Source organism: Carcharodon carcharias, chromosome 25 (assembly GCF_017639515.1).
Source record: "Carcharodon carcharias isolate sCarCar2 chromosome 25, sCarCar2.pri, whole genome shotgun sequence".
In the NCBI taxonomy this organism is placed as follows: Eukaryota; Metazoa; Chordata; class Chondrichthyes; order Lamniformes; family Lamnidae; genus Carcharodon; species Carcharodon carcharias.
Window position 1 is genome coordinate 48219194 of NC_054491.1, and position 26280 is coordinate 48245473.

Sequence of the window (26280 nt, forward strand, 5' to 3'; positions counted from 1 at the left end):
AGTGGCAGGATCAGTGAGGGGACAGTGGCAGAGTCAGTGAGGGGACAGTGGCAGAGTCAGTGAGGGGACAGTGGCAGAGTCAGTGAGGGGACAGTGGCAGAGTCAGTGAGGGGACAGTGGCAGAGTCAGTGAGGGGACAGTGGCAGGGTCAGTGAGGGGACTGTGGCAGGGACAGTGAGTGGACAGTGCCGACATCAGCAGGGACAGTGAGTGGACAGTGCGGACAGCAGCAGGGACAGTGAGTGGACAGTGCGGACAGCAGCAGGGACAGTGTGTGGACAGTGCGGACAGCAACACGGACAGTGAATGGACAGTGCAGACAGCAACACGGACAGTGAATGGACAGTGCAGACAGCAACACGGACAGTGAATGGACAGTGCGAACAGCAGCACGGACAGTGAGTGGACAGTGCGGACAGCAGCAGGGACAGTGAGTGGACAGTGCGGACAGCAGCACACACAATGAGTGGACAATGAGAACAGCAGCACGGACAGTGAGTGGACAGTGCAGACAGAAGCACAGACTGCGAATGGACAGTGCGGACAGCAGCAGGGGCAGTGAGTTGACAGTGTGGACAGCGGCAGGGACATGAGTGGACAGCGTCGACAACAACAGGGACAGTGAGTGGACAGTGGCAGAGACAGTGAGTGGACAGTGCCACCAGTAAGTGGACAGTGTGGACAGTGGCAGGGTCAGTGAGGGGGCAGTGGCAGGGTCAGTGAGGGGGCAGTGGCAGGGTCAGTGAGGGGACAGTGGCAGGGTCAGTGAGGGGACAGTGGCAGGGTCAGTGAGGGGACTGTGGCAGGGACAGTGAGTGGACAGTGCCGACAGCAGCAGCGCCAGTGAGTGGACAGTGCAGGCAGTAGCAGCGCCAGTAAGTGGGCAGTGTGGTTAGCAGCAGGGACAGTCAGTGCACAGTGCGGCCAGTGAGTGGATTGTGCTGACAGCAACAGGGACAGAAAAAGGACAGTGGACATCAGCAGTGACAGCAAGTGGAAAGGGCGGACAGCAGCACGCACAGTGATGGACAGATCGGACAGCAGCAGGGACAGTGAGTGGACAGTGCGGACAGCAGCACGGACTGCAAATGGACAGTGCGGACTGCAGCACGGACAGCGAGTGGACAGTGCGGACAGCAGCATGGACAGTGAGCGGACAGTGAGGGGACAGTACGGACAGCAGCAGGGACAGTGAGTGGACAGTGCGGACAGCAGCAAGGACAGTGAGTGAACAGTACGGACAGTGAGTGAACAGTGCGGACAGCAGCACGGACAGTGAGTGAACAGTGCGGACAGCAGCACGGACAGTGAGTGAACAGTGCGGACATCAGCACGGACAATGAGCGGACAGTGAGGGGACACTACGGACAGCAGCAGGGACAGTGAGTGGACAGTGTGGACAGCAGCATGGACAGTGAGTGGACAGTGCGGACAGCAGCACGGACAGTGAGTGGACAGTGCGGACAGCAGCACAGACAGCGAGTGGACAGTACGGACAGCAGCAGGGACAGTGAGTGAACAGTGCGGACAGCAGCACGAACAGTGAATGAACAGTGCAGACAGCAGCAGGGACAGTGAGTGAACAGTGCGGACAGTAGCACAGACAGTGAATGGACAGTGTGGACAGCAGCACGGACAGTGAGTGGACAGTGCGGACAGCAGCACGGACAGTGAGTGGACAGTGCAGACAGCAGCATGGACAGTGAGTGGACAGTGCGGACAGCAGCACGGACAGTGAGTGGACAGTGCAGACAGCAGCACAGACAGTGAATGGACAGTGTGGACAGCAGCACGGACAGTGAGTGGACAATGCGGACAGCAGCACGGACAGTGAGTGGACAGTGCAGACAGCAGCATGGACAGTGAGTGGACAGTGAGTGGACAGTGGCAGCGACAGTGAGTGGACAGAGGCAGTGACAGTGAGTGGATAGAGGCAGGGACAGCGAGTGGACAGAGGCAGGGACAGCGAGTGGACAGAGGCAGGGACAGCGAGTGGACAGAGGCAGGGACAGCGAGTGGACAGAGGCAGGGACAGCGAGTGGACAGAGGCAGGGACAGCGAGTGGACAGAGGCAGGGACAGTGAGTGGACAGAGGCAGGGACAGCGAGTGGACAGAGGCAGGGACAGCGAGTGGACAGAGGCAGGGACAGCGAGTGGACAATGGCAGGGTCAGAGTGGACAGAGGCAGGGACAGCGCGTGGACAGTGGCAGGGACAGCGCGTGGACAGTGGCAGCGTCAGCGCGTGGACAGTAGCAGGGTCAGTGAGTGGACAGTGGCAGGGACAGCGTGTGGACAGTGGCAGGGTCCGCGAGTGGACAGTGGCAAGGTCAGTGAGTGGACAGTGGCAAGGTCAGTGAGTGGACAGTGGCAGGGACAGTGCGTGGACAGTGGCAGGGTCAGTGAGTGGGCAGTGGCAGGGTCAGTGAGTGGACAGTGCAGACCATATTGGGGCAGTGAGTGGACAGTGCAGACAGTGGCAGAGACAGAGTGGAGAGTGTGGTCAGCAACGGACAGTAAGTGGAAAGTGTCGACAGCAGTAGGAGTAGTGAGTGGACAGTGCGGACAGCAGCAGCGACAGTGAGTGGACAGTGTCCACCCTGTTCACTTGCTGTCCCTACCGCTGTGTGGACAGTGCGGACAGCGGCAGTAACATTGGGTGGCTAGTGCGGACAGCAGTAGGGACAGTGAGTGGACAGTGCGGACAGCAGCAGGGACAGTGAGTGAACAGTGCTGACAGCAGCACGGACAGTGAATGGACAGTGCGGACAGCAGCAGGGACAGTGAAAGGACAGTGCGGACAGCAGCAGGGACAGTGAGTGGACAGTGCAGACAGCAGCGCGGACAGCAGCAGGGACAGTGAATGGACAGTGCTGACAGCAGCACGGACAGTGAGTGGACAGTGCGGACAGCAGCAGGGACAGTGTGTGAACAGTGCGGACAGCAGCACGGACAGTGAGTGGACAGTGCGGACAGCAGCAGGGACAGTGTGTGAACAGTGCGGACAGCAGCAGGGACAGTGAGTGGACAGTGTGGACAGCAGCACGGACAGTGAATGGACAGTGCGGACAGCAGCACGGACAGTGAGTGGACAGTGCGGACAGCAGCAGGGACAGTGTGTGGTCAGTGCGGACAGCAGCATGGACAGTGAGTGGACAGCGTCAACAACAACAGGGACAGTGAGTGGACAGTGGCAGAGACAGTGAGTGGACAGTGCCACCAGTAAGTGGACAGTGTGGACAGCAGCAGGTTCAGTGAGTGGGCAGTGGCAAGGTCAGTGAGTGGACAGTGCGGACCGTATTGGGGCAGTGAGTGGACAGTGCAGACAGTGGCAGAGACAGAGTGGAGAGTGTGGTCAGCAACGGACAGTAAGTGGAAAGTGTCGACAGCAGTAGGAGTAGTGAGTGGACAGTGCGGACAGCAGCAGCGACAGTGAGTGGACAGTGTCCACCCTGTTCACTTGCTGTCCCTACCGCTGTGTGGACAGTGCGGACAGCGGCAGTAACATTGGGTGGCTAGTGCGGACAGCAGCAGGGACAGTGAGTGGACAGTGCGGACAGCAGCAGGGACAGTGAGTGAACAGTGCTGACAGCAGCACGGACAGTGAATGGACAGTGCGGACAGCAGCAGGGACAGTGAATGGACAGTGCGGACAGCAGCAGGGACAGTGAGTGGACAGTGCGGACAGCAGCGCGGACAGCAGCAGGGACAGTGAATGGACAGTGCTGACAGCAGCACGGACAGTGAGTGGACAGTGCAGACAGCAGCAGGGACAGTGTGTGAACAGTGCGGAGAGCAGCACGGACAGTGAGTGGACAGTGCGGACAGCAGCAGGGACAGTGTGTGAACAGTGCGGACAGCAGCAGGGACAGTGAGTGGACAGTGCGGACAGCAGCACGGACAGTGAATGGACAGTGCGGACAGCAGCACGGACAGTGAGTGGACAGTGCGGACAGCAGCAGGGACAGTGTGTGGTCAGTGCGGACAGCAGCATGGACAGTGAGTGGACAGCGTCAACAACAACAGGGACAGTGAGTGGACAGTGGCAGAGACAGTGAGTGGACAGTGCCACCAGTAAGTGGACAGTGTGGACAGCAGCAGGTTCAGTGAGTGGGCAGTGGCAAGGTCAGTGAGTGGACAGCAGCAGGTTCAGTGAGTGGACAGTGGCAGGATCAGTGAGGGGACAGTGGCAGGGTCAGTGAGGGGACAGTGGCTGGGGCAATGAGTGGACAGTGCCGACACCTGCAGCGCCAGTGAGTGGACAGTGCAGACAGCAGCAGCGCCAGTAAGTGGGCAGTGTGGTTAGCAGCAGGGACAGTCAGTGCACAGTGCGGCCAGTGAGTGGACTGACAGCAACAGGGACAGAAATAGGACAGTGGACGTCAGCAGTGACAGCAAGTGGAAAGGGCGGACAGCAGCACGCACAGTGATGGACAGATCGGACAGCAGCAGGGACAGTGAGTTGACAGTGCGGACAGCAGCACGGACAGTGAGTTGACAGTGCGGACAGCAGCACGGACAGTGAGTTGACAGTGTGGACAGCAGCACGGACAGTGAGTGGACAGTGCGGACAGCAGCACGGACAGTGAGTTGACAGTGCGGACAGCAACACGGACAGTGAATGGACAGCAGCACGCACAGTGATGGACAGATCGGACAGCAGCAGGGACAGTGAGTGGACAGTGCGGACAGCAGCACGGACTGCAAATGGACAATGCGGACAGCAGCACGGACAGCGAGTGGACAGTGTGGACAGCAGCATGGACAGTGCGGACAGCTGCTCAGACCTGTGAGTGGACAGTGCGGACAGCTGCACAGACCTGTTAGTGGACAGTGCGGACAGCACCACGGACAGTGAGTGAACAGTGCGGACATCAGCACGGACATTGAGTGGACAGTGAGGGGACAGTACGGACAGCTGCAGGGACAGTGAGTGGACAGTGCGGACAGCAGCATGGACAGTGAGTGGACAGTGCAGACAGCAGCATTGTCAGTGAGTGAACAGTGCGGACAGCAGCACGGACAGTGAGTGAACAGTGCGGACAGCAGCACGGATAGTGAATGGACAGTGCGGACAGCAGCAGGGACGGTGAGTGGACAGTGCGGACAGCAGCACGGACAGTGAGTGAACAGTGCGGACAGCAGCACGGACAGTGAGTGAACAGTGCGGACAGCAGCACGGACAGTGAATGGACAGTGTGGACAACAGCAGTGACAGTGAGTGGACAGTGCGGACAGCAGCAGGGACAGTGAGTGGACAGTGCGGACAGTAGCACAGACAGTGAATGGACAGTGTGGACAGCAGCACGGACAGTGAGTGGACAGTGCAGACAGCAGCATGGACAGTGAGTGGACAGTGCAGACAGCAGCATGGACAGTGAGTGGACAGTGCAGACAGCAGCATGGACAGTGAGTGGACAATACAGACAGCAGCACGGACAGTGAGTGGACAGTGCAGACAATAGCTCGCAGAGCGAGTGGACAGTGCGGACAGCAGCACAGACAGTGAGTGGACAGTGGCAGTGACAGTGAGTGGACAGAGGCAGCAACAGTGAGTGGACAGAGGCAGGGACAGTGAGTGGACAGAGGCAGGGACAGTGAGTGGACAGAGGCAGGGACAGTGAGTGGACAGAGGCAGGGACAGTGAGTGGACAGAGGCAGGGACAGTGAGTGGACAGAGGCAGGGACAGTGAGTGGACAGAGGCAGGAACAGTGAGTGGACAGAGGCAGGGACAGTGAGTGGACAGAGGCAGGGACAGCGAGTGGACAGAGGCAGGGACAGCGAGTGGACAGAGGCAGGGACAGCGAGTGGACAGAGGCAGGGACAGCGAGTGGACAGAGGCAGGGACAGCGAGTGGACAGAGGCAGGGACAGCGAGTGGACAGAGGCAGGGACAGCGAGTGGACAGAGGCAGGGACAGCGCGTGCACAGTGGCAGGCTCAGTGAGTGGACAGTGGCAGGGACAGCGAGTGGACAGAGGCAGGGACAGCGAGTGGACAGAGGCAAGGACAGCGAGTGGACAGTGGCAGGGTCAGTGAGTGGACAGTGGCAGGGTCAGTGTGTGGACAGTGGCAGGGACAGCGTGTGGACAGTGGCAGGGTCAGCGAGTGGACAGTGGCAAGGTCAGTGAGTGGACAGTGGCAGGGACAGTGCGTGGACAGTGGCAGGGTCAGTGAGTGGACAGTGCGGACCGTATTGGGGCAGTGAGTGGACAGTGCAGACAGTGGCGGGGACAGAGTGGAGAGTGTGGTCAGCAACGGACAGTAAGTGGAAAGTGTCGACAGCAGTAGGAGTAGTGAGTGGACAGTGCGGACAGCAGCAGCGACAGTGAGTGGACAGTGTCCACCCTGTTCACTTGCTGTCCCTACCGCTGTGTGGACAGTGCGGACAGCGGCAGTAACATTGGGTGGATAGTGCGGACAGCAGCAGGGACAGTGAGTGGACAGTGCGGACAGCAGCGCGGACAGCAGCAGGAACAGTGAATGGACAGTGCTGACAGCAGCACGGACAGTGAGTGGACAGTGCGGACAGCAGCAGGGACAGTGTGTGAACAGTGTGGACAGCAGCAGGGACAGTGAGTGGACAGTGCGGACAGCAGCATGGACAGTGAATGGACAGTGCGGACAGCAGCACGGACAGTGAGTGGACAGTGCGGACAGCAGCAGGGACAGTGTGTGGTCAGTGCGGACAGCAGCATGGACAGTGAGTGGACAGCGTCAACAACAACAGGGACAGTGAGTGGACAGTGGCAGAGACAGTGAGTGGACAGTGCCACCAGTAAGTGGACAGTGTGGACAGCAGCAGGTTCAGTGAGTGGGCAGCGGCAGGGTCAGTGAGTGGACAGCAGCAGGTTCAGTGAGTGGACAGTGGCAGGATCAGTGAGGGGACAGTGGCAGGGTCAGTGAGGGGACAGTGGCTGGGGCAATGAGTGGACAGTGCCGACACCTGCAGCGCCAGTGAGTGGACAGTGCAGACAGCAGCAGCGCCAGTAAGTGGGCAGTGTGGTTAGCAGCAGGGACAGTCAGTGCACAGTGCGGCCATTGAGTGGACTGTGCTGACAGCAACAGGGACAGAAATAGGACAGTGGACGTCAGCAGTGACAGCAAGTGGAAAGGGCGGACAGCAGCACGGACAGTGAGTGGACAGTGCGGACAGCAGCACGGAAAGTGAGTTGACAGTGCGGACAGCAACACGGACAGTGAATGGACAGCAGCGCGCACAGTGATGGACAGATCGGACAGCAGCAGGGACAGTGAATGGACAGTGTGGACAGCAGCAGGGACAGTGAGTGGACAGTGCGGACAGCCGCATGGACAGTGAGTGGACAGTGCAGACAGCAGCATTGTCAGTGAGTGAACAGTGCGGACAGCAGCACGGACAGTGAGTGAACAGTGCGGACAGCAGCACGGACAGTGAATGGACAGTGCGGACAGCAGCAGGGACAGTGAGTGGACAGTGCGGACAGCAGCACAGACAGTGAGTGAACAGTGCAGACAGCAGCACGGACAGTGAGTGAACAGTGCGGACAGCAGCACGGACAGTGAATGGACAGTGTGGACAACAGCAGTGACAGTGAGTGGACAGTGCGGACAGCAGCAGGGACAGTGAGTGGACAGTGCGGACAGTAGCACAGACAGTGAATGGACAGTGTGGACAGCAGCACGGACAGTGAGTGGACAGTGCAGACAGCAGCATGGACAGTGAGTGGACAGTGCAGACAGCAGCATGGACAGTGAGTGGACAGTGCGGACAGCAGCACGGACAGTGAGTGGACAGTGCAGACAGCAGCATGGACAGTGAGTGGACAGTGCAGACAGCAGTATGGACAGTGAGTGGACAGTGCAGACAGCAGCATGGACAGTGAGTGGACAGTGCAGACAATAGCTCGCAGAGCGAGTGGACAGTGCGGACAGCAGCACAGATAGTGAGTGGACAGTGGCAGCGACAGTGAGTGGATAGAGGCAGCAACAGTGAGTGGACAGAGGCAGGGACAGTGAGTGGACAGAGGCAGGGACAGTGAGTGGACAGAGGCAGGGACAGTGAGTGGACAGAGGCAGGGACAGTGAGTGGACAGAGGCAGGGACAGCGAGTGGACAGAGGCAGGGACAGCGAGTGGACAGAGGCAGGGACAGCGCGTGCACAGTGGCAGGCTCAGTGAGTGGACAGTGGCAGGGACAACGAGTGCACAGAGGCAGGGACAGCGAGTGGACAGAGGCAAGGACAGCGAGTGGACAGTGGCAGGGTCAGTGAGTGGACAGTGGCAGGGTCAGTGTGTGGACAGTGCGGACCGTATTGGGGCAGTGAGTGGACAGTGCAGACAGTGGCAGGGACAGAGTGGAGAGTGTGGTCAGCAACGGACAGTAAGTGGAAAGTGTCGACAGCAGCAGGAGTAGTGAATGGACAGTGTGGACAGCAGCAGCGACAGTGAGTGGACAGTGCGGACAGCAGCAGGGTCAGTGAGTGGACAGTGCAGACGGCAGCAGGGACAGTGAGTGGACAGTGCAGACAGCAGCAGGGACCGTGAGTGGACAGTGCAGACTGCAGCAGGGACAGTGAGTGGACAGTGCAGACAGCAGCACAGACTGTGAATACAGAGTGCGGACAGCAGCAGGGACAGTGAGTGGACAGTGCGGACAGTAGCACAGACAGTGAATGGACAGTGTGGACAGCAGCATGGACAGTGAGTGAACAGTGCGGACAGCAGCACGGACAGTGAATGGACAGTGCGGACAGCAGCACGGACAGTGAGTGAACAGTGCGGGCAGCAGCACGGACAGTGAGTGAACAGTGCGGACAGCAGCACGGACAGTGAATGGACAGTGTGGACAACAGCACGGACAGTGAGTGAACAGTGCGGGCAGCAGCACGGACAGTGAGTGAACAGTGCGGACAGCAGCACGGACAGTGAATGGACAGTGTGGACAACAGCAGTGACAGTGAGTGGACAGTGCGGACAGCAGCAGGGACAGTGAGTGGACAGTGCGGACAGTAGCACAGACAGTGAATGGACAGTGTGGACAGCAGCACGGACAGTGAGTGGACAGTGCAGACAGCAGCATGGACAGTGAGTGGACAGTGCAGACAGCAGCATGGACAGTGAGTGGACAGTGCGGACAGCAGCACGGACAGTGAGTGGACAGTGCAGACAGCAGCATGGACAGTGAGTGGACAGTGCAGACAGCAGCATGGACAGTGAGTGGACAGTGCAGACAGCAGTATGGACAGTGAGTGGACAGTGCAGACAGCAGCATGGACAGTGAGTGGACAGTGCAGACAATAGCTCGCAGAGCGAGTGGACAGTGCGGACAGCAGCACAGACAGTGAGTGGACAGTGGCAGCGACAGTGAGTGGACAGAGGCAGCAACAGTGAGTGGACAGAGGCAGGGACAGTGAGTGGTCAGAGGCAGGGACAGTGAGTGGACAGAGGCAGGGACAGCGAGTGGACAGAGGCAGGGACAGCGAGTGGACAGAGGCAGGGACAGCGAGTGGACAGAGGCAGGGACAGTGAGTGGACAGAGGCAGGGACAGCGCGTGCACAGTGGCAGGCTCAGTGAGTGGACAGTGGCAGGGACAACGAGTGCACAGAGGCAGGGACAGCGAGTGGACAGAGGCAAGGACAGCGAGTGGACAGTGGCAGGGTCAGTGTGTGGACAGTGGCAGGGTCAGTGTGTGGACAGTGCGGACCGTATTGGGGCAGTGAGTGGACAGTGCAGACAGTGGCAGGGACAGAGTGGAGAGTGTGGTCAGCAACGGACAGTAAGTGGAAAGTGTCGACAGCAGCAGGAGTAGTGAATGGACAGTGTGGACAGCAGCAGCGACAGTGAGTGGACAGTGCGGACAGCAGCAGGGTCAGTGAGTGGACAGTGCAGACAGCAGCAGGGACAGTGAGTGGACAGTGCGGACAGCAGCAGGGACCGTGAGTGGACAGTGCAGACTGCAGCAGGGACAGTGAGTGGACAGTGCAGACAGCAGCACAGACTGTGAATACAGAGTGCGGACAGCAGCAGGGACAGTGAGTGGACAGTGCGGACAGTAGCACAGACAGTGAATGGACTGTGTGGACAGCAGCATGGACAGTGAGTGGACAGTGCGGACAGCAGCACGGACAGTGAGTGGACAGTGCATACAGCAGCATGGACAGTGAGCTGACAGTACGGACAGCAGTATGGACAGTGAGTGGACAGTGCAGACAGTAGCTCGGAGAGCGAGTGGACAGTGCGGACAGCAACACAGACAGTGAGTTGACAGTGCAGTCAGTAACTTGGAGAGCGAGTGGACAGTGCGGACAGCAGCACAGACAGTGAGTGGACAGAGGCAGCGACAGTGAGTGGACAGAGGCAGCGACAGTGAGTGGACAGAGGCAGCGACAGTGAGTGGACAGAGGCAGCGACAGTGAGTGGACAGAGGCAGCGACAGTGAGTGGACAGTGGCAGGGACAGTGAACGGACAGTGCAGACAGCAGCACAGACTGTGAATGGACAGTACGGACAGCAGCACGGACAGTGAATGGACAGTGCGGACAGCAGCAGGGACAGTGAGTGGACAGTGCGGACAGTAGCACAGACAGTGAATGGACAGTGCGGACAGCAGCACGGACAGTGAGTGGACAGTGCAGACAGCAGCACGGACAGTAGGTGGACAGTGCAGACAGCAGCACGGACAGTGAGTGGACAGTACGGACAGCAGCATGGACAGTGAGTGGACAGTGCAGACAGTAGCTCGGAGAGCGAGTGGACAGTGCGGACAGCAGCACAGACAGTGAGTGGACAATGGCAGTGACAGTGAGTGGACAGAGGCAGCGACAGTGAGTGGACAGTGGCAGGGACAGTGAGTGGACAGAGGCAGGGACAGGGAGTGGACAGAGGCAGGGACAGTGAGTGGGCAGAGGCAGGGTCAGTGAGTGGACAGAGGCAGGGTCAGTGAGTGGACAGAGGCTGGGACAGGGAGTGGACAGAGGCAGCAACAGTGAGTGGACAGTGGCAAGGACAGCGAGTAGACAGAGGCAGGGACAGCGAGTGGACAGAGGCAGGGACAGCGAGTGGACAGTGGCAGGGTCAGCGCGTGGACAGTGGCAGGGTCAGCGAGTGGACAGTGGCAGGGTCAGCGAGTGGACAGTGGCAAGGTCAGCGAGTGGACAGTGGCAGGGACAGCGTGTGGACAGTGGCAGGGTCAGTGAGTGGACAGTGGCAGGGTCAGTGAGGGGACAGTGCGGACCGTATTAGGGCAGTGAGTGGACAGTGCAGACAGTGGCAGAGACAGAGTGGAGAGTGTGGACAGCAACGGACAGTAAGTGGAAAGTGTCGACAGCAGCAGGAATAGTGAGTGGACAGTGCGGACAGCAGCAGCGACAGTGAGTGGACAGTGTCCACCCTGTCCACTTGCCGTCCCTATCGCTGTGTGGACAGTGCGGACAGCAGCAGTAACATTGGGTGGATAGTGCGGACAGCAGCAGGGACAGTGAGTGGACAGTGCGGACAGCAGCATGGACAGTGAGTGAACAGTGTGGACAGCAGCACGGACAGTGAATGGACAGTGCGGACAGCAGCAGGGACAGTGAGTGGACAGTGTCCACCCTGTCCACTTGCTGTCCCTATCGCTCTGTGGACAGTGCGGACAGCGGCAGTAACATTGGGTGGATAGTGCAGACAGCAACACGGACAGTGCAGACAGCAGCAGGGACACTGTGTGGACAGTGCGCACAGTAGCAGGGTCAGTGAGTGGACAGTGCAGACAGCAGCAGGGACAGTGAGTGGACAGTGCGGACAGCAGCACGGACTGTGAGTGGTCAGTGCGGACAGCAACACGGACAGTGAATGGACAGTGCGAACAGCAGCACGGACAGTGAGTGAACAGTGCGGACAGCAGCACAGACTGCAGACTGTGAATGGACAGTGCGGACAGCAGCAGGGACAGTGAGTGGACAGTGCAGACAGCAGCAGGGACAGTGAGTGGACAGTGCAGACAGCAGCACGGACAGTGAGTGGACAGTGCGGACAGCAGCAGGGACAGTGAGTGGACAGTGCGGACAACAGCACGGACAGTGAGTGGACAGTGCAGACAGCAACACGGACAGTGAGTGGACAGTGCGGACAGCAGCACGGACAGTGAGTGGACAGTGCCAACAGCAGCACTGACAGTGAGTTGACAGTGCGGACAGCAGCAGGGACAGTGAGTGGACAGTGCGGATAGCAGCACGGACAGTGAGTGGACAGTGTGGACAGCAGCACGGACAGTGAGTGGACAGTGCGGACAGCAGCAGGGATAGTGAGTGAATAGTGTGGTCAGCAGCATGAACAGTGAATGGACTGTACAGTCAGCAGCAGGGACAGTGAGTGGACAGTGCAGACTGCAGCAGGGACAGTGAGTGGACAATGCAGACAGCAGCAGGGACAGTGAGTGAACAGTGCGGACAGCAGCACAGACAGTGAATGGACAGTGTGGATAACAGCAGGGACAGTGAATGAACAGTGCGGACAGCAGCACAGACAGTGAATGGTCAGTGTGGATAACAGCAGGGACAGTGAGTGGACAGTGCAGACAGCAGCAGGGACAGTGAATGGACAGTGCGGACAGCAGCAGGGACAGTGCAGACAGCAGCACAGACAGTGAATGGACAGTGCGGACAGCAGCAGGGACAGTGAATGGACAGTGCGGACAGCAGCACAGACAGTGAATGGACAGTGCGGACAGCAGCACAGACAGTGAATGGACAGTGCGGACAGCAGCACAGACAGTGAGTGAACAGTGCGGACAGCAGCAGGGACAGTGAATGGACAGTGCAGACAGCAGCACGGACAGTGAATGAACAGTGCGGACAGCAGCACGAACAGTGAATGGATAGTGCGGACAGCAGCAGGGACAGTGAATGGACAGTGCGGACAGCAGCACGGACAGTGAGTGGACAGTGCAGACAGCAGCACGGACAGTGAGTGGACAGTGCGGACAGCAGCAGGGACAGTGTGTGGACAGTGCGGACAGCAGCATGGACAGTGAATGGACAGTGCGGACAGCAGCACGGACAGTGAATGGACATTGCGGACAGCAGCACGGACAGTGAATGCACAGTGCGGACAGCAGCACGGACAGTGAATGGACAGTGTGGACAGCAGCACGGACAGTGAATGGACAGTGCGGACAGCAGCACCGACAGTGAATGGACAGTGCGGACTGCAGCAGGGACAGTGAGTGGACAGTGCAGACAGCAGCAGGGACAGTGAGTGGACAGTGCGGACAGCAGCAGGGACAGTGTGTGGATAGTGCGGACAGCAGCACGGACAGTGAATGGACAGTGCGGACAGCAGCACGGACAGTGAATGGACAGTGCGGACAGCCGCACGGATAGTGAATGGACAGAACGCACAGCAGCACAGACAGTGAGTGGACAGTGCAGACAGCAGCAGGGACAGTGAATGGACAGTGCGGACAGCAGCACGGACAGTGAATGGACAGTGCGGACAGCAGCACGGACAGTGAATGGACAGTGCAGACAGCAGCAGGGACAGTGAATGGACAGTGCGGACAGCAGCACGGACAGTGAATGGACAGTGCGGACAGCCGCACGGATAGTGAATGTACAGAACGCACAGCAGCACAGACAGTGAGTGGACAGTGCGGACAGAAGCAGGGACAGTGAATGGACAGTGTGGACAGCAGCATGGACAGTGTAGACAGCAGTGACAGTGAATGGACAGTGCGGACAGCAGCACGGACAGTGAATGGACAGTGCGGACAGCAGCACGGACAGTGAATGGACAGTGCAGACAGCAGCAGGGACAGTGAATGGACAGTGCAGACAGCAGCAGGGACAGTGAATGGATAGTGCGGACAGCGAATGGACAGTGCGGGCAGCAGCAGGGACAGTGAGTGGACAGTGCGGACAGCAGCACGGACAGTGAATGGACCGTGCAGACAGCAGCAGTGACAGTGAATGGACAGTGCAGACTGCAACACGGACAGTAAGTAGAGCATGTGGTCAGCAGCATGCACAGTGAATGGACAGTGCAGACAGCAGTGACAGTGAATGCACAGTGCGGACAGCAGCACGGACAGTGAATGGACAGTGTGGACAGCAGCACGGACAGTGAATGGACAGTGCGGACAGCAGCACCGACAGTGAATGGACAGTGCGGACTGCAGCAGGGACAGTGAGTGGACAGTGCGGACAACAGCAGGGACAGTGAGTGGACAGTGCGGACAGCAGCACGGACAGTGAATGCACAATGCGGACAGCAGCACGGACAGTGAATGCACAATGCGGACAGCAGCACGGACAGTGAATGGACAGTGCGGACAGCCGCACGGATAGTGAATGGACAGTACGGACAGCAGCACAGACAGTGAGTGGACATTGCGGACAGCAGCAGGGACAGTGAATGGACAGTGCGGACAGCAGCAGGGACAGTGAATGGACAGTGCGGACAGCAGCACGGACAGTGAATGGACAGTGCAGACAGCAGTGACAGTGAATGGACAGTGCGGACAGCAGCACGGACAGTGAATGGACAGTGCGGACAGCAGCACGGACAGTGAATGGACAGTGCGGACAGCAGCACGGACAGTGAATGGACAGTGCAGACAGCAGCAGGGACAGTGAATGGACAGTGCAGACAGCAGCAGGGACAGTGAATGGATAGTGCGGACAGCGAATGGACAGTGCGGGCAGCAGCAGGGACAGTGAATGGACAGTGCGGGCAGCAGCACGGACAGTGAATGGACCGTGCAGACAGCAGCAGTGACAGTGAATGGACAGTGCAGACAGCAGTGACAGTGAATGGACAGTGCGGACAGCAGCACGGACAGTGAATGGACAGTGCAGACAGCAGTGACAGTGAATGGACAGTGCGGACAGCAGCACGGACAGTGAATGGACAGTGCGGACAGCAGCACGGACAGTGAATGGACAGTGAATGGACAGTGCAGACAGCAGCAGGGACAGTGAATGGATAGTGCGGACAGCGAATGGACAGTGCGGGCAGCAGCAGGGACAGTGAGTGGACAGTGCGGACAGCAGCATGGACAGTGAATGGACAGTGAGGACAGCAGCACGGACAGTGAATGGACAGTGCAGACAGCAGCACGGACAGTGAATGGACAGTGCGGACATCAGCACGGACAGTGAATGGACAGTGCAGACAGCAGCAAGGACAGTGAATGGACAGTGCAGACAGCAGCAGGGACAGTGAATGGATAGTGCGGACAGCGAATGGACAGTGCGGGCAGCAGCAGGGACAGTGAGTGGACAGTGCGGACAGCAGCACGGACAGTGAATGGACCGTGCAGACAGCAGCAGTGACAGTGAATGGACAGTGCAGACAGCAACACGGACAGTAAGTAGAGCATGTGGTCAGCAGCATGCACAGTGAATGGACAGTGCAGACAGCAGTGACAGTGAATGGACAGTGCGGACAGCAACACCGACAGTGAATGGACAGTGCGGACTGCAGCAGGGACAGTGAATGGACAGTGCGGACTGCAGCAGGGACAGTGAGTGGACAGTGCGGACAGCAGCAGGGACAGTGAGTGGACAGTGCGGACAGCAGCAGGGACAGTGAGTGGACAGTTCGGACAGCAGCAGGGACAGTGTGTGGACAGTACGGACAGCAGCACGGACAGTGAATGGACAGTGCAGACAGCCGCACAGATAGTGAATGGACAGTACGGACAGCAGCACAGACAGTGAGTGGACATTGCGGATAGCAGCACGGACAGTGAATGGACAGTGCGGACAGCAGCAGGGACAGTGAATGGACAGTGCGGACAGCAGCACGGACAGTGAATGGACAGTGCAGACAGCAGTGACAGTGAATGGACAGTGCGGACAGCAGTGACAGTGAGTGGATAGTGCGGACAGCTGCACGGACAGTGAATGGACAGTGCAGACAGCAGCACGGACAGTGAATGGATAGTGCGGACAGCGAATGGACAGTGCGGGCAGCAGCAGGGACAGTGAATGGACAGTGCGGACAGCAGCACAGACAGTGAATGGACCGTGCAGACAGCAGCAGTGACAGTGAATGGACAGTGCAGACAGCAACACGGACAGTAAGTAGAGCATGTGGTCAGCAGCATGCACAGTGAATGGACAGTGCAGACAGCAGCAGGGACAGTGAATGCACAGTGCGGACAGCAACACCGTCAGTGAGTAGAGCATGTGGTCAGCAGCACGCACAGTGAATGGACAGTGCAGACAGTGGCAGTTACATTGGGTGGATAGTGCGGCTTTGCCCCTCTTCCTCTCCCTCCACCCTTTGCTCGTCTTCTCTGCTGCCTCACCCTCACTGCTGCTCTCCCCACCTCAGTTGCCCTCTGTTTCTCTCTGTCTCTTACTCTGTTACTTTGGAACCTCACTTTTGCTCACTCTCCTCTGTAGGTGAATTCCCAGTTCTGCACCCTGGTACTGTGCATGAGTATACCAGCTGCACCACATTCACCACGCCCTCAGGTTACATGGAAGGGTACTACACCTTCCACCAACTCTCCAGGCACAGGAACAGCTTCAACATTGCTATTCCAAGGTTCTACATGGTGTGCCCTCCATTCCGAGCATCAACTGCCTACCAGGTAGGTATAGTGCGGGTGTCACAAGCAGAGTGACCAATGTTCCTGGTGAGATTGGAGGCAAATACATAATGGTGAGGAGGGTAAGGGTCTTCGGCCCGGTGGGGAGGCTGCCATTGCTATCAGGAAATGAGAAGCAGTTTGTGGTTTCTCTCCAGGATTGAGGGGACTGAGGCGTGTGCCAACTGAGCTTGTTTGAAAAGATTCATAGGGGTGATGAAGAGAAGATGATCCCACCGATGGGCAACACCCACAATGAAATGCCCCCAGTAAGTTGTCAGTCCCACTGAATAAACTTTGTTCCCCCAGAGAGTGTGGAGCTCATGAGTGCAGCTAGTGTTTACGTGAATAGTATAGATGTATTAAAGGGCAAAGCAGACAAGGAGATGAGAGAGCAGGAACTAGATGAAGAAGCCTTTGTAGAGTATAAACACGCACACACCAGGTTTTGTGTCAGGTTATCACATGGCACATGATGTGTGCCAGGCAGAACCAAATCCACAAGGGAAACTTGGTTCCGGGGTCACAATGGTTTTGCAATTTGTATTTATTACAAGAAGACTGAGCGAGCACTGAAATCAGAAATAATGAGTCCACTAAGACCTTAGAGTTTTAACATTTCAAATTAAAATATTTATTAACAAAAGAAACGATGCCAAACATGTGCTATAGTATTAAGTAATTGGTATCTTATGTAAGGAATAAAATTCCTACCTAACCTGACTCCCAAATGCACCCCTTGGAAGGCAACAGTCCAAGATAGATTTTAAAGTTATACACAGGCCAACGTAGTTCTCACCTTTCAGGCTGGGTGCAGCAAACTCATGAAAACATGGCTAACTCTCCCCCCATGTGACACTCCCCCCCCCCCCCCCCCCCGCCCCGCTCTCACCGTGACACGCCCTCTGCTCGCCCCGTGACACGCCCTCCGCTCTCCCCGTGACACTCCCTCCGCTCTCCCCGTGACGCTCTCCCCGTGGCACTCTCCCCCTGTGACACCCCCCCACTCTCCCCTGTGACACCGCCCTATCTCCCCCCGTGACACCCCCCCCACTCTCCCCCTGTGACACCCCCCCACTCTCCCCCTGTGACACCCCCCCACTCTCCCCCTGTGACACTGCCACCTCTGTCCCCCCCATGTGACACTCCCCCCATGTGACACTCCCTCCACTCTCTCCGTGACACTCCCTCTGCTCTCTCTGTGACACACTCCCCCTGTGACACCTCCCCCACTCTCCCCCGTGACACCGCCCAATCTCACCCTGTGACACCCCCCCACGACACCCCCCCACTCTCCCCCTGTGACACCCGCCCACTCTCCCCCGTGACACCCCCCCACTCTCCCCCTGTGACACCCCCCCACTCTCCCCCTGTGACACCCCCCACTCTCCCCCTGTGACACCCCCCCACTCTCCCCCTGTGACACCCCCCCACTCTCCCCCTGTGACACCCCCCACTCTCCCCCTGTGACACCCCCCCCACTCTCCCCCTGTGACACCCCCCACTCTCCCCCTGTGACACCCCCCACTCTCCCCCTGTGACACCCCCCCACTCTCCCCCTGTCATAACCTCCAACTCTCCCTCTCTGACACCCCCCCACTCTCCCCCCACTCTCCCCCTGTGACACGCCCCCAGCTCTCCCCTTGTGACACCCCCCGGCTCTCCCCCTGTGTGATAACCCCCAACTCTCCCTCTCTGACACTCGCCCCACTCTCACCCTGTGTGACAACCCCCAAACTCTCCCCCTGTGTCACTCCTCCCACTCTCCCCCTGTAACCCCCCACTCTCCCCGTGACACTCCCCCCCCACTCACCCTGTGACACTCCCCCCACTCTTCCCCTGTGACACCCCTCCACTCTCCCCCCTGCGTGATAACCCCCAACTCTCCCTCTCTGACACCCCTCCACTCTCCCCCTTTAACACCACCCCCCCGCACTCTCCCCTTGTGACAGCCCCAACTCTCCCCCTGTGACACCCCCCACTCTCCCCCGTGACCCTCCCCCCACTCTCCCCCTGTGACACCTCCCCCCACTCTCCCCCTGTGAAACCCCCCCAACTCGGCCCCTGTGTGACACTCTCCCCCTATGACAACCCCCACTCTCCCCCTGTGACACCCCCCACTCTCCCCCTGCGACACCCCGCCACTCTCCCCCTGTAACAGCCCCCCACTCTCCCCCGGTGACACCCCCCCACTCTCCCCCTGTGACACCACCCACTCTCCCCCAGTGACACCCCCCCAATCACCCCTTGTGACACCCCCCCACTCTCCCCTTGTGACACTCCCACCACTCTCCTCTTGTGAAACCCCCCCAACTCGCCCCCTGTGTGACACTCTCCCCACTCTCCCCCCCCGTGTGACAACCCCCAAACTCTCCCGCTGTGTCACTCCTCCCACTCCCCCTTTAACACCCCCCCCCGCACTCTCCCCTTGTGACAGCCCCAACTCTCCACCTGTGACACCCCCCACTCTCCCCCGTGACCCTCCCCTCACTCTCCCCCTGTGACACCTCCCCCCACTCTCCCCCTGTGACACCTCCCCCCACTCTCCCCCTGTGCCACCTCCCCCCACTCTCCCCCTGTGAAACCCCCCCAACTCGGCCCCTGTGTGACACTCTCCCCCTATGACAACCCCCACTCTCCCCCTGCGACACCCCGCCACTCTCCCCCTGCGACACCCCGCCACTCTCCCCTTGTAACACCCCCCCCGCTCTCCCCCGGTGACACCCTCCCACTCTCCCCCTGTGACACCCCCCTCCACTCTCCCCCTGTGACACCACCCACTCTCCCCCAGTGACACCCCCCCAATCACCCCTTGTGACACCCCCCCACTCTCCCCTTGTGACACTCCCACCACTCTCCTCTTGTGAAACCCCCCCAACTCGCCCCCTGTGTGACACTCTCCCCACACTCCCCCCGTGTGACACTCCCCCCACTCTCCCCCTGTGTGATTTTCCCCCCACTCTCCTCCCATGTGACACTCACTCGGCTCTCCCCGTGACACTCCTCGCACTCTCCACTTTGGCAACCCCCAAACTCTCCCCCTGTGTCACTCCCCCCACTCTCCCCCTGTAACACCTCCCCACTCTCCCCCTGTGACACTCCTCCCACTCTCCCCCTGTGACACTCCTCCCACTCTCCCCCTGTGACACTCCTCCCACTCTCCCCCTGTGACATCTCCCCCCACTGTCCCCTGTGAAAACCCCCCCAACTCGCTCCCGTGTGATACTCTCCCCCTGTGTGACACTCTCCCCGCCCCTGTAACACCTCCCCACTCTCCCCCTGTGACACCTCCCCCCACTGTCCCCCTGTAAAACCCGCACAACTCGCCCCCTGTGTGACACTCTCCCCCCCGTGTGACACTCCCCCCGCTCTCCCCGTGACACTCCCCCCACTCTCCCCCTGTGACATTCTCCCCACTCTCCCCCTGTGACACTCCCACCACTCTCCCCCTGTGACACCCTCCACTTTCCTCCTGTGACACTCCCCCGACTCTCCCCCGTGACACTCCCCCCACTTTCCCCCTGTGACACTCCCCCCACTCTCCCCCGTGACACCCCTCCACTCTCCCCCCTGCGTGATAACCCCCAGCTCTCCCTCTCTGACACCCCTCCACTCTCCCCCGTGACACTCCCCCCACTCTCCTCGTGTGACACCCCCCCAACTCGCCCCCTGTGTGACACTCTCCCCCCCATGTGACACTCCCCCCGCTCTCCCCGTGACACTCCCCCCGCTCTCCCCTTGACACTACCCGCACTCTCCACGTGAAGCTGCCCACACTCTCCCCCTGTGACACTCCCCCCACTCTCCCCCTGTGACACTCCCCCCACACCCCCCCTTCGACACTCCCTCCGCTCTCCCCCTGTGACATTCTCCCCACTCTCCCCCTGTGACACTCCCACCACTCTCCCCCTGTGACACCCTCCACTTTCCTCCTGTGACACTCCCCCGACTCTCCCCCGTGACACTCCCCCCACTTTCCCCCTGTGACACTCCCCCCACTCTCCCCCTGTGACACCCCTCCACTCTCCCCCCTGCGTGATAACCCCCAACTCTCCCTCTCTGACACCCCTCCACTCTCCCCCGTGACACTCCCCCCACTTTCCCCCTGTGACACTCCCCCCACTCTCCCCCTGTGACACCCCCTCCACTCTCCCCCCTGCGTGATAACCCCCAACTCTCCCCCTGTGACACCCCTCCACTCTCCCCCCTGCGTGATAACCCCCAACTCTCCCTCTCTGACACCCCTCCACTCTCCCCCGTGACACTCCCCCCACTCTCCTCGTGTGACACCCCCCCAACTAGCCCCCTGTGTGACACTCTCCCCCCCATGTGACACTCCCCCCGCTCTCCCCGTGACACTCCCCCCGCTCTCCCCTTGACACTCCCCGCACTCTCCACGTGAAGCTGCCCACACTCTCCCCCTGTGACACACCCCCACTCTCCCCCTGTGACACTCCCCCCACTCTCCCCCTTTGACATTCCCTCCGCTCTCCCCCTGTGACACTCCCCCCACTCTCCCCCTGTGACACCCCTCCACTCTCCCGCCTGTGTGATAACCCCCAACTCTCCCTCTCTGACACCCCTCCACTCTCCCCCGTGACACTCCCCCCACTCTCCTCGTGTGACACCCTCCCACTCTCACCCTGTGTGACAACCCCCAAACTCTCCCGCTGTGTCACTCCTCCCACTCTCCCCCTTTAACACCCCCCCCCGCACTCTCCCCTTGTGACAGCCCCAACTCTCCCCCTGTGACACCCCCCACTCTCCCCCGTGACCCTCCCCCCACTCTCCCCCTGTGACACCTCCCCCCACTCTCCCCCTGTGAAACCCCCCCAACTCGGCCCCTGTGTGACACTCTCCCCCTATGACAACCCCCACTCTCGTCCTGTGACACCCCCCCACTCTCCCCCTGCGACACCCCACTCTCCCCCTGTAACATCCCCCACTCTCCCCCGGTGACAGCCCCCCCCCACTCTCCCCCTGTGACACCACCCACTCTCCCCCAGTGACACCCCCCCAATCACCCCTTGTGACACCCCCCCACTCTCCCCTTGTGGCACTCCCACCACTCTCCTCTTGTGAAACCCCCCCAACTCGTCCCCCCGTGTGACACTCTCCCCACTCTCCCCCCGTGTGACACTCCCCCACTCTCCCCCTGTGTGATTTTCCCCCCACTCTCCTCCCATGTGACACTCACTCGGCTCTCCCCGTGACACTCCTTGCACTCTCCACTTTGACAACCCCCAAACTCTCCCCCTGTGTCACTCCCCCCACTCTCCCCCTGTGACACCTCCCCACTCTCCCCCTGTGACACTCCTCCCACTCTCCCCCTGTGACACTCCTCCCACTCTCCCCCTGTGACATCTCCCCCCACTGTCCCCTGTGAAACCCCCCCCAACTCGCTCCCGTGTGATACTCTCCCCCTGTGTGACACTCTCCCCACCCCTGTAACACCTCCCCACTCTCCTCCTGTGACACCTCCCCCCACTGTCCCCCTGTGAAACCCGCCCAACACGCCCCGTGTGACACTCTCCCCCCCGTGTGACACTCCCCCCGCTCTCCCCGTGACACTCCCCCCACTCTCCCCCTGTGACACTCTCCCCACTCTCCCCCTGTGACACTCCCACCACTCTCCCCCTGTGACACCCTCCACTTTCCTCCTGTGACACTCCCCCCACTCTCCCCCTGTGACACTCCCCCCACTCTCCCCCGTGACACTCCCCCCACTCTCCCCCTGTGACACTCCCCCCACTTTCCCCCTGTGACATTCCCCCCACTCTCCCCCTGTGTGACACTCCCCCCACCCTCCCCCTGTGACACTCACCCCACTCTCCCCCTGTGACACTCCCCCTACTCTCCCCCTGTGACACTCCCCCTACTCTCCCCCCGTGACACTCCCCCCACTCTCACCCTGTGACACTCCCCCCACTCTCCCCCTGTGACACCCCTCCACTCTCCCCCCTGCGTGATAACCCCCAACTCTCCCTCTCTGACACCCCTCCACTCTCCCCCGTGACACTCCCCCCCACTCTCCTCGTGTGACACCCCCCCAACTCGCCCCCTGTGTGACACTCTCCCCCCCATGTGACACTCCCCCCGCTCTCCCCGTGACACTCCCTGCACTCTCCACGTGAAGCTGCCCACACTCTCCCCCTGTGACACCCCCCCACTCTCCCCCTGTGTGACACTCCCCCCACTCTCCCCCTGTGACACTCCCCCCACTCTCCCCCTGTGACACTCCCCCCACTCTCCCCCTTTGACACTCCCTCCGCTCTCCCCCTGTGACACTCCCCCCATTCTCCCCTTGTGACACTCCCCCCACTCTCCCCGTAACACTCCCCCCACTCTCCCCCTGTGACACTCCCACCACTCTCCCCCGGTGACACCCCCCCACTCTCCCCCTGTGACACGCCTCCACTCTCCCCCTGTGACACCTCCCCACTCTGCTCCTGTGACACCCCACCCACTCTGCCCCTGTGACACCCCCCACTCTCCCCCTGTGACACTCCCCCACTCTCCCCCTTTGACACTCCCCCCACTCTCCCCCTGTGACACTCCCCCCACTCTCCCTCTGTGACAGACTCCCCCCTACTCTCCCCGTGACACACCACCACTCTCACCCTGTGACACCCTCCACTCTCCTCTTATGACACTCCCTCCAATGTCCCCCTGTGACAATCCCCCCTCTCTCCCCCTGTGACACTCCCCCCACTCTCCCTCTGTGACAGACTCCCCCCTACTCTCCCCGTGACACACCACCACTCTCACCCTGTGACACCCTCCACTCTCCTCTTATGACACTCCCTCCAATGTCCCCCTGTGACAATCCCCCCTCTCTCCCCCTGTGACACTCCCTCCACTCTCCCTCTGTGACACTCCCTCCAATGTCCCCCTGTGACAATCCCCCCTCTCTCCCCCTGTGACACTCCCCCCACTCTCCCCCTGTGACACTCCCACCACTCTCCTCTTGTGAAACCCCCCCAACTCACCCCCCGTGTGACACTCTCCCCACTCTCCCCCCATGTGACACTCCCCCCACTCTCCCCCTGAGTGATTTTCCCCCAACTCTCCTCCCATGTGACACTCACTCGGCTCTCCCCGTGACACTCCTCGCACTCTCCACCTTTGACAACCCCCAAACTCTCCCCCTGTGTCAATCCCCCCACTCTCCCCCTGTAACACCTCCCCACTCTCCCCCTGTGACACTCCCCCCATTCTCCCCTTGTGACACTCTCCCCGTGACACTCCCCCCACTCTCCCCCTGTGACAATCCCCCCACTCTCCCCCTGTGACACTGCCCCCACTCTCCCCCGTGACACTGCCCCCACTCTCCCCCGTGATACTCCCCCCACTCTCCCCCTGTGTGACACTCCCCCCACTCTCCCCCGTGACACTCCCCCACTCTCCCCATGCGACACTCCTCCCTTTGTGAAACTCCCCCCACTCTCCCCCTGTGACACTCCCCCCACTCTCCCCCTGTGACACTCCCCCCACTGTCCCCCTGTGACACTCCCCCCCACTCTCCCCCTGTGACACTCCCCCCACTCTCCCCCTGTGACTCTCCCCCCACTCTCCCCCTGTGTGACACTCCCCCCACTCTCCCCATGTGACACCCTCCACTTTCCTCCTGTGACACTCCCCCCACTCTCCCCCTGTGACACTCCCCCCACTCTCCCCTGTGACTCTCCCCCCACTCTCCCCGTGACACTCTCCCCACTCTCCCCCTGTGACACTCCCACCACTCTCCCCCTGTGACATTCCCCCCACACTCCCCCTGTGTGACACTCCCCCCACTCGCCCCCTGTGACACTCCCCCCACTCTGCCCCGTGACACTCCCGCCACTCTCCCCCTGTGACACTCCCCCCACTCTCCCCCTGTGACACTCCCCCCGCTCTCCCCCTGTGTGACACTTCCCCCACTCTCCCCCTGTGACACTCCCCCCGCTCTCCCCCTGTGTGACACTTCCCCCACTCTCCCCCTGTGTGACACTCCCCCCACTCACCCCCTTTGACACTCCCCCCGCTCCCCTCCTGTGACACCCCCCACTTTCCTCCTGTGACACCCCCCACTTTCCTCCTGTGACACCCCCCACTTTCCTCCTGTGACATTCCCCCCACTCTCCCCGTGTGACACTCCCCCCACTCTCCCCCTGTGAAACCCCCCAACTCGCCCCCTGTGTGACACTCAGCCCACTATCCCCCTGTGTGACACTCAGCCCACTATCCCCCTGTGTGACACTCCCCCCACTCTCCCCCTGTGTGACACTCCCCCCACTCTCCCCCTGTGTGACACTCCCCCCCCCCACTCTGCCCCTGTGTGACACTCCCCCCACTCTCCCCTGTGACACTCCCCCCACTCTCCCTCTGGAACACTCCCCCCACTCTCCCTCTGGAACACTCCCCCCACTCTCCCCCTGTGACTCTTCCCCCACTCTCCCCCTGTGTGACACTCCCCCCACTCTCCCCCTGTGTGACACTCCCCCCACTCTCCCTCTGGGACACTCCCCCCACTCTCCCCGTGTGACACTCCCGCCACTCTCCCCCTGTGACACTCCCCCCCACTCTCCCCCGTGACACTCCCCCCACTCTCCCCCGTGACACTCCCCCCACAATCTCCCTCTCTCTCTGACCGCCTGCCCTCATACTCTGTGTGTCACTGTCCACTCTGTGCTGTCCCCCATCTCCGTTCACGCTTTGTCCCCCAGGCCCTGCCCCTTCTCCCTGTGGTGTGGGTTGTGATTGGTGATGGGCAATTTTGCAGAATGACAGGTAGATGTCATTTGGCCCAGTATGCCATTGCCAGCCCACTCACTGAACATCTTACCTCATGCTGTTCCCTGTTACACTCGCTGTTCCTTTTCTGATCATGTCTGGGCTCCTGACCCCTCAGCCCTCATGTATATGGATATATTATTATATATTATGCTGCTGAGCTTTCACACATGTAAACTTTGGATCCAATTGACAATTTTCATCTGTTTGTTTTACTAATGCAATCTACAGATTGGGAGCAGTCCGGATCCATCAAATGGTGACAGTCCTGCGTCAGACAGCAGTAACCTGCAGAATCCCAATCTCTTTGTAAATTTCCCTCCTGCTTTGGGTCGATGTCCACGTCATACCTGAAGTGAATGTTCCACTTGTGCTCTGCAGCGGATTTCATTTCGGTTTTGACTGTGGGCCTCAGAAGGTTCTTTCCAACAAGCTGCAATTCTGCTTTGATTGAAGATTGTCAGCAGTGAAATCTCAGATGGACTGTCGCATATTTCCCCTTGGTGGCAGTAACTCAGCACTTCCCATCCTTTAATCTTTCAGATTTCATGGTAAAATTTCTTGGATGAATAGAGTAAATAGCCCTACTGAGGGCTGTCATTTATCTCTCTGATAATAAGATGTTGGATTAAAATGAGTGAAGAATCAGTCAGGCATGTGTGTTCCATGTGGAGTGCCTGACCATGTGTGGTCCATGTGGAGTGCCTGACGATGTGTGGTCCATGTGGAGTGCCTGACCATGTGTGGTCCATGTGGAGTGCCTGACGATGTGTGGTCCATGTGGAGTGCCTGACCATGTGGAGTGCCTGACCATGTGTGGTCCATGTGGAGTGCCTGACCATGTGTGGTCCATGTGGAGTGCCTGACCATGTGTGGGCCAAGTGGAGTGCCTGACCATGTGTGGTCCATGTGGAGTGCCTGACCATGTGTGGGCCAAGTGGAGTGCCTGACCA

At 59.8% G+C, this 26280-nt stretch overlaps 1 protein-coding gene across 1 annotated transcript in view; it reads left to right on the forward strand.

Moving 5' to 3' along the window:
• fbxo3 (F-box protein 3) overlaps positions 1 to 25975 on the forward strand; it is a 245428-nt gene extending 219453 nt beyond the window's left edge. The window contains exons 7-8 of the mRNA XM_041174300.1: positions 16368 to 16558; positions 25559 to 25975. Coding sequence (XP_041030234.1) covers positions 16368 to 16558; positions 25559 to 25681 — 314 coding nt within the window. The 3' untranslated portion in view covers positions 25682 to 25975. The remainder of the gene's footprint in view (positions 1 to 16367; positions 16559 to 25558) is intronic.
• Positions 25976 to 26280: the final 305 nt, after the last annotated feature.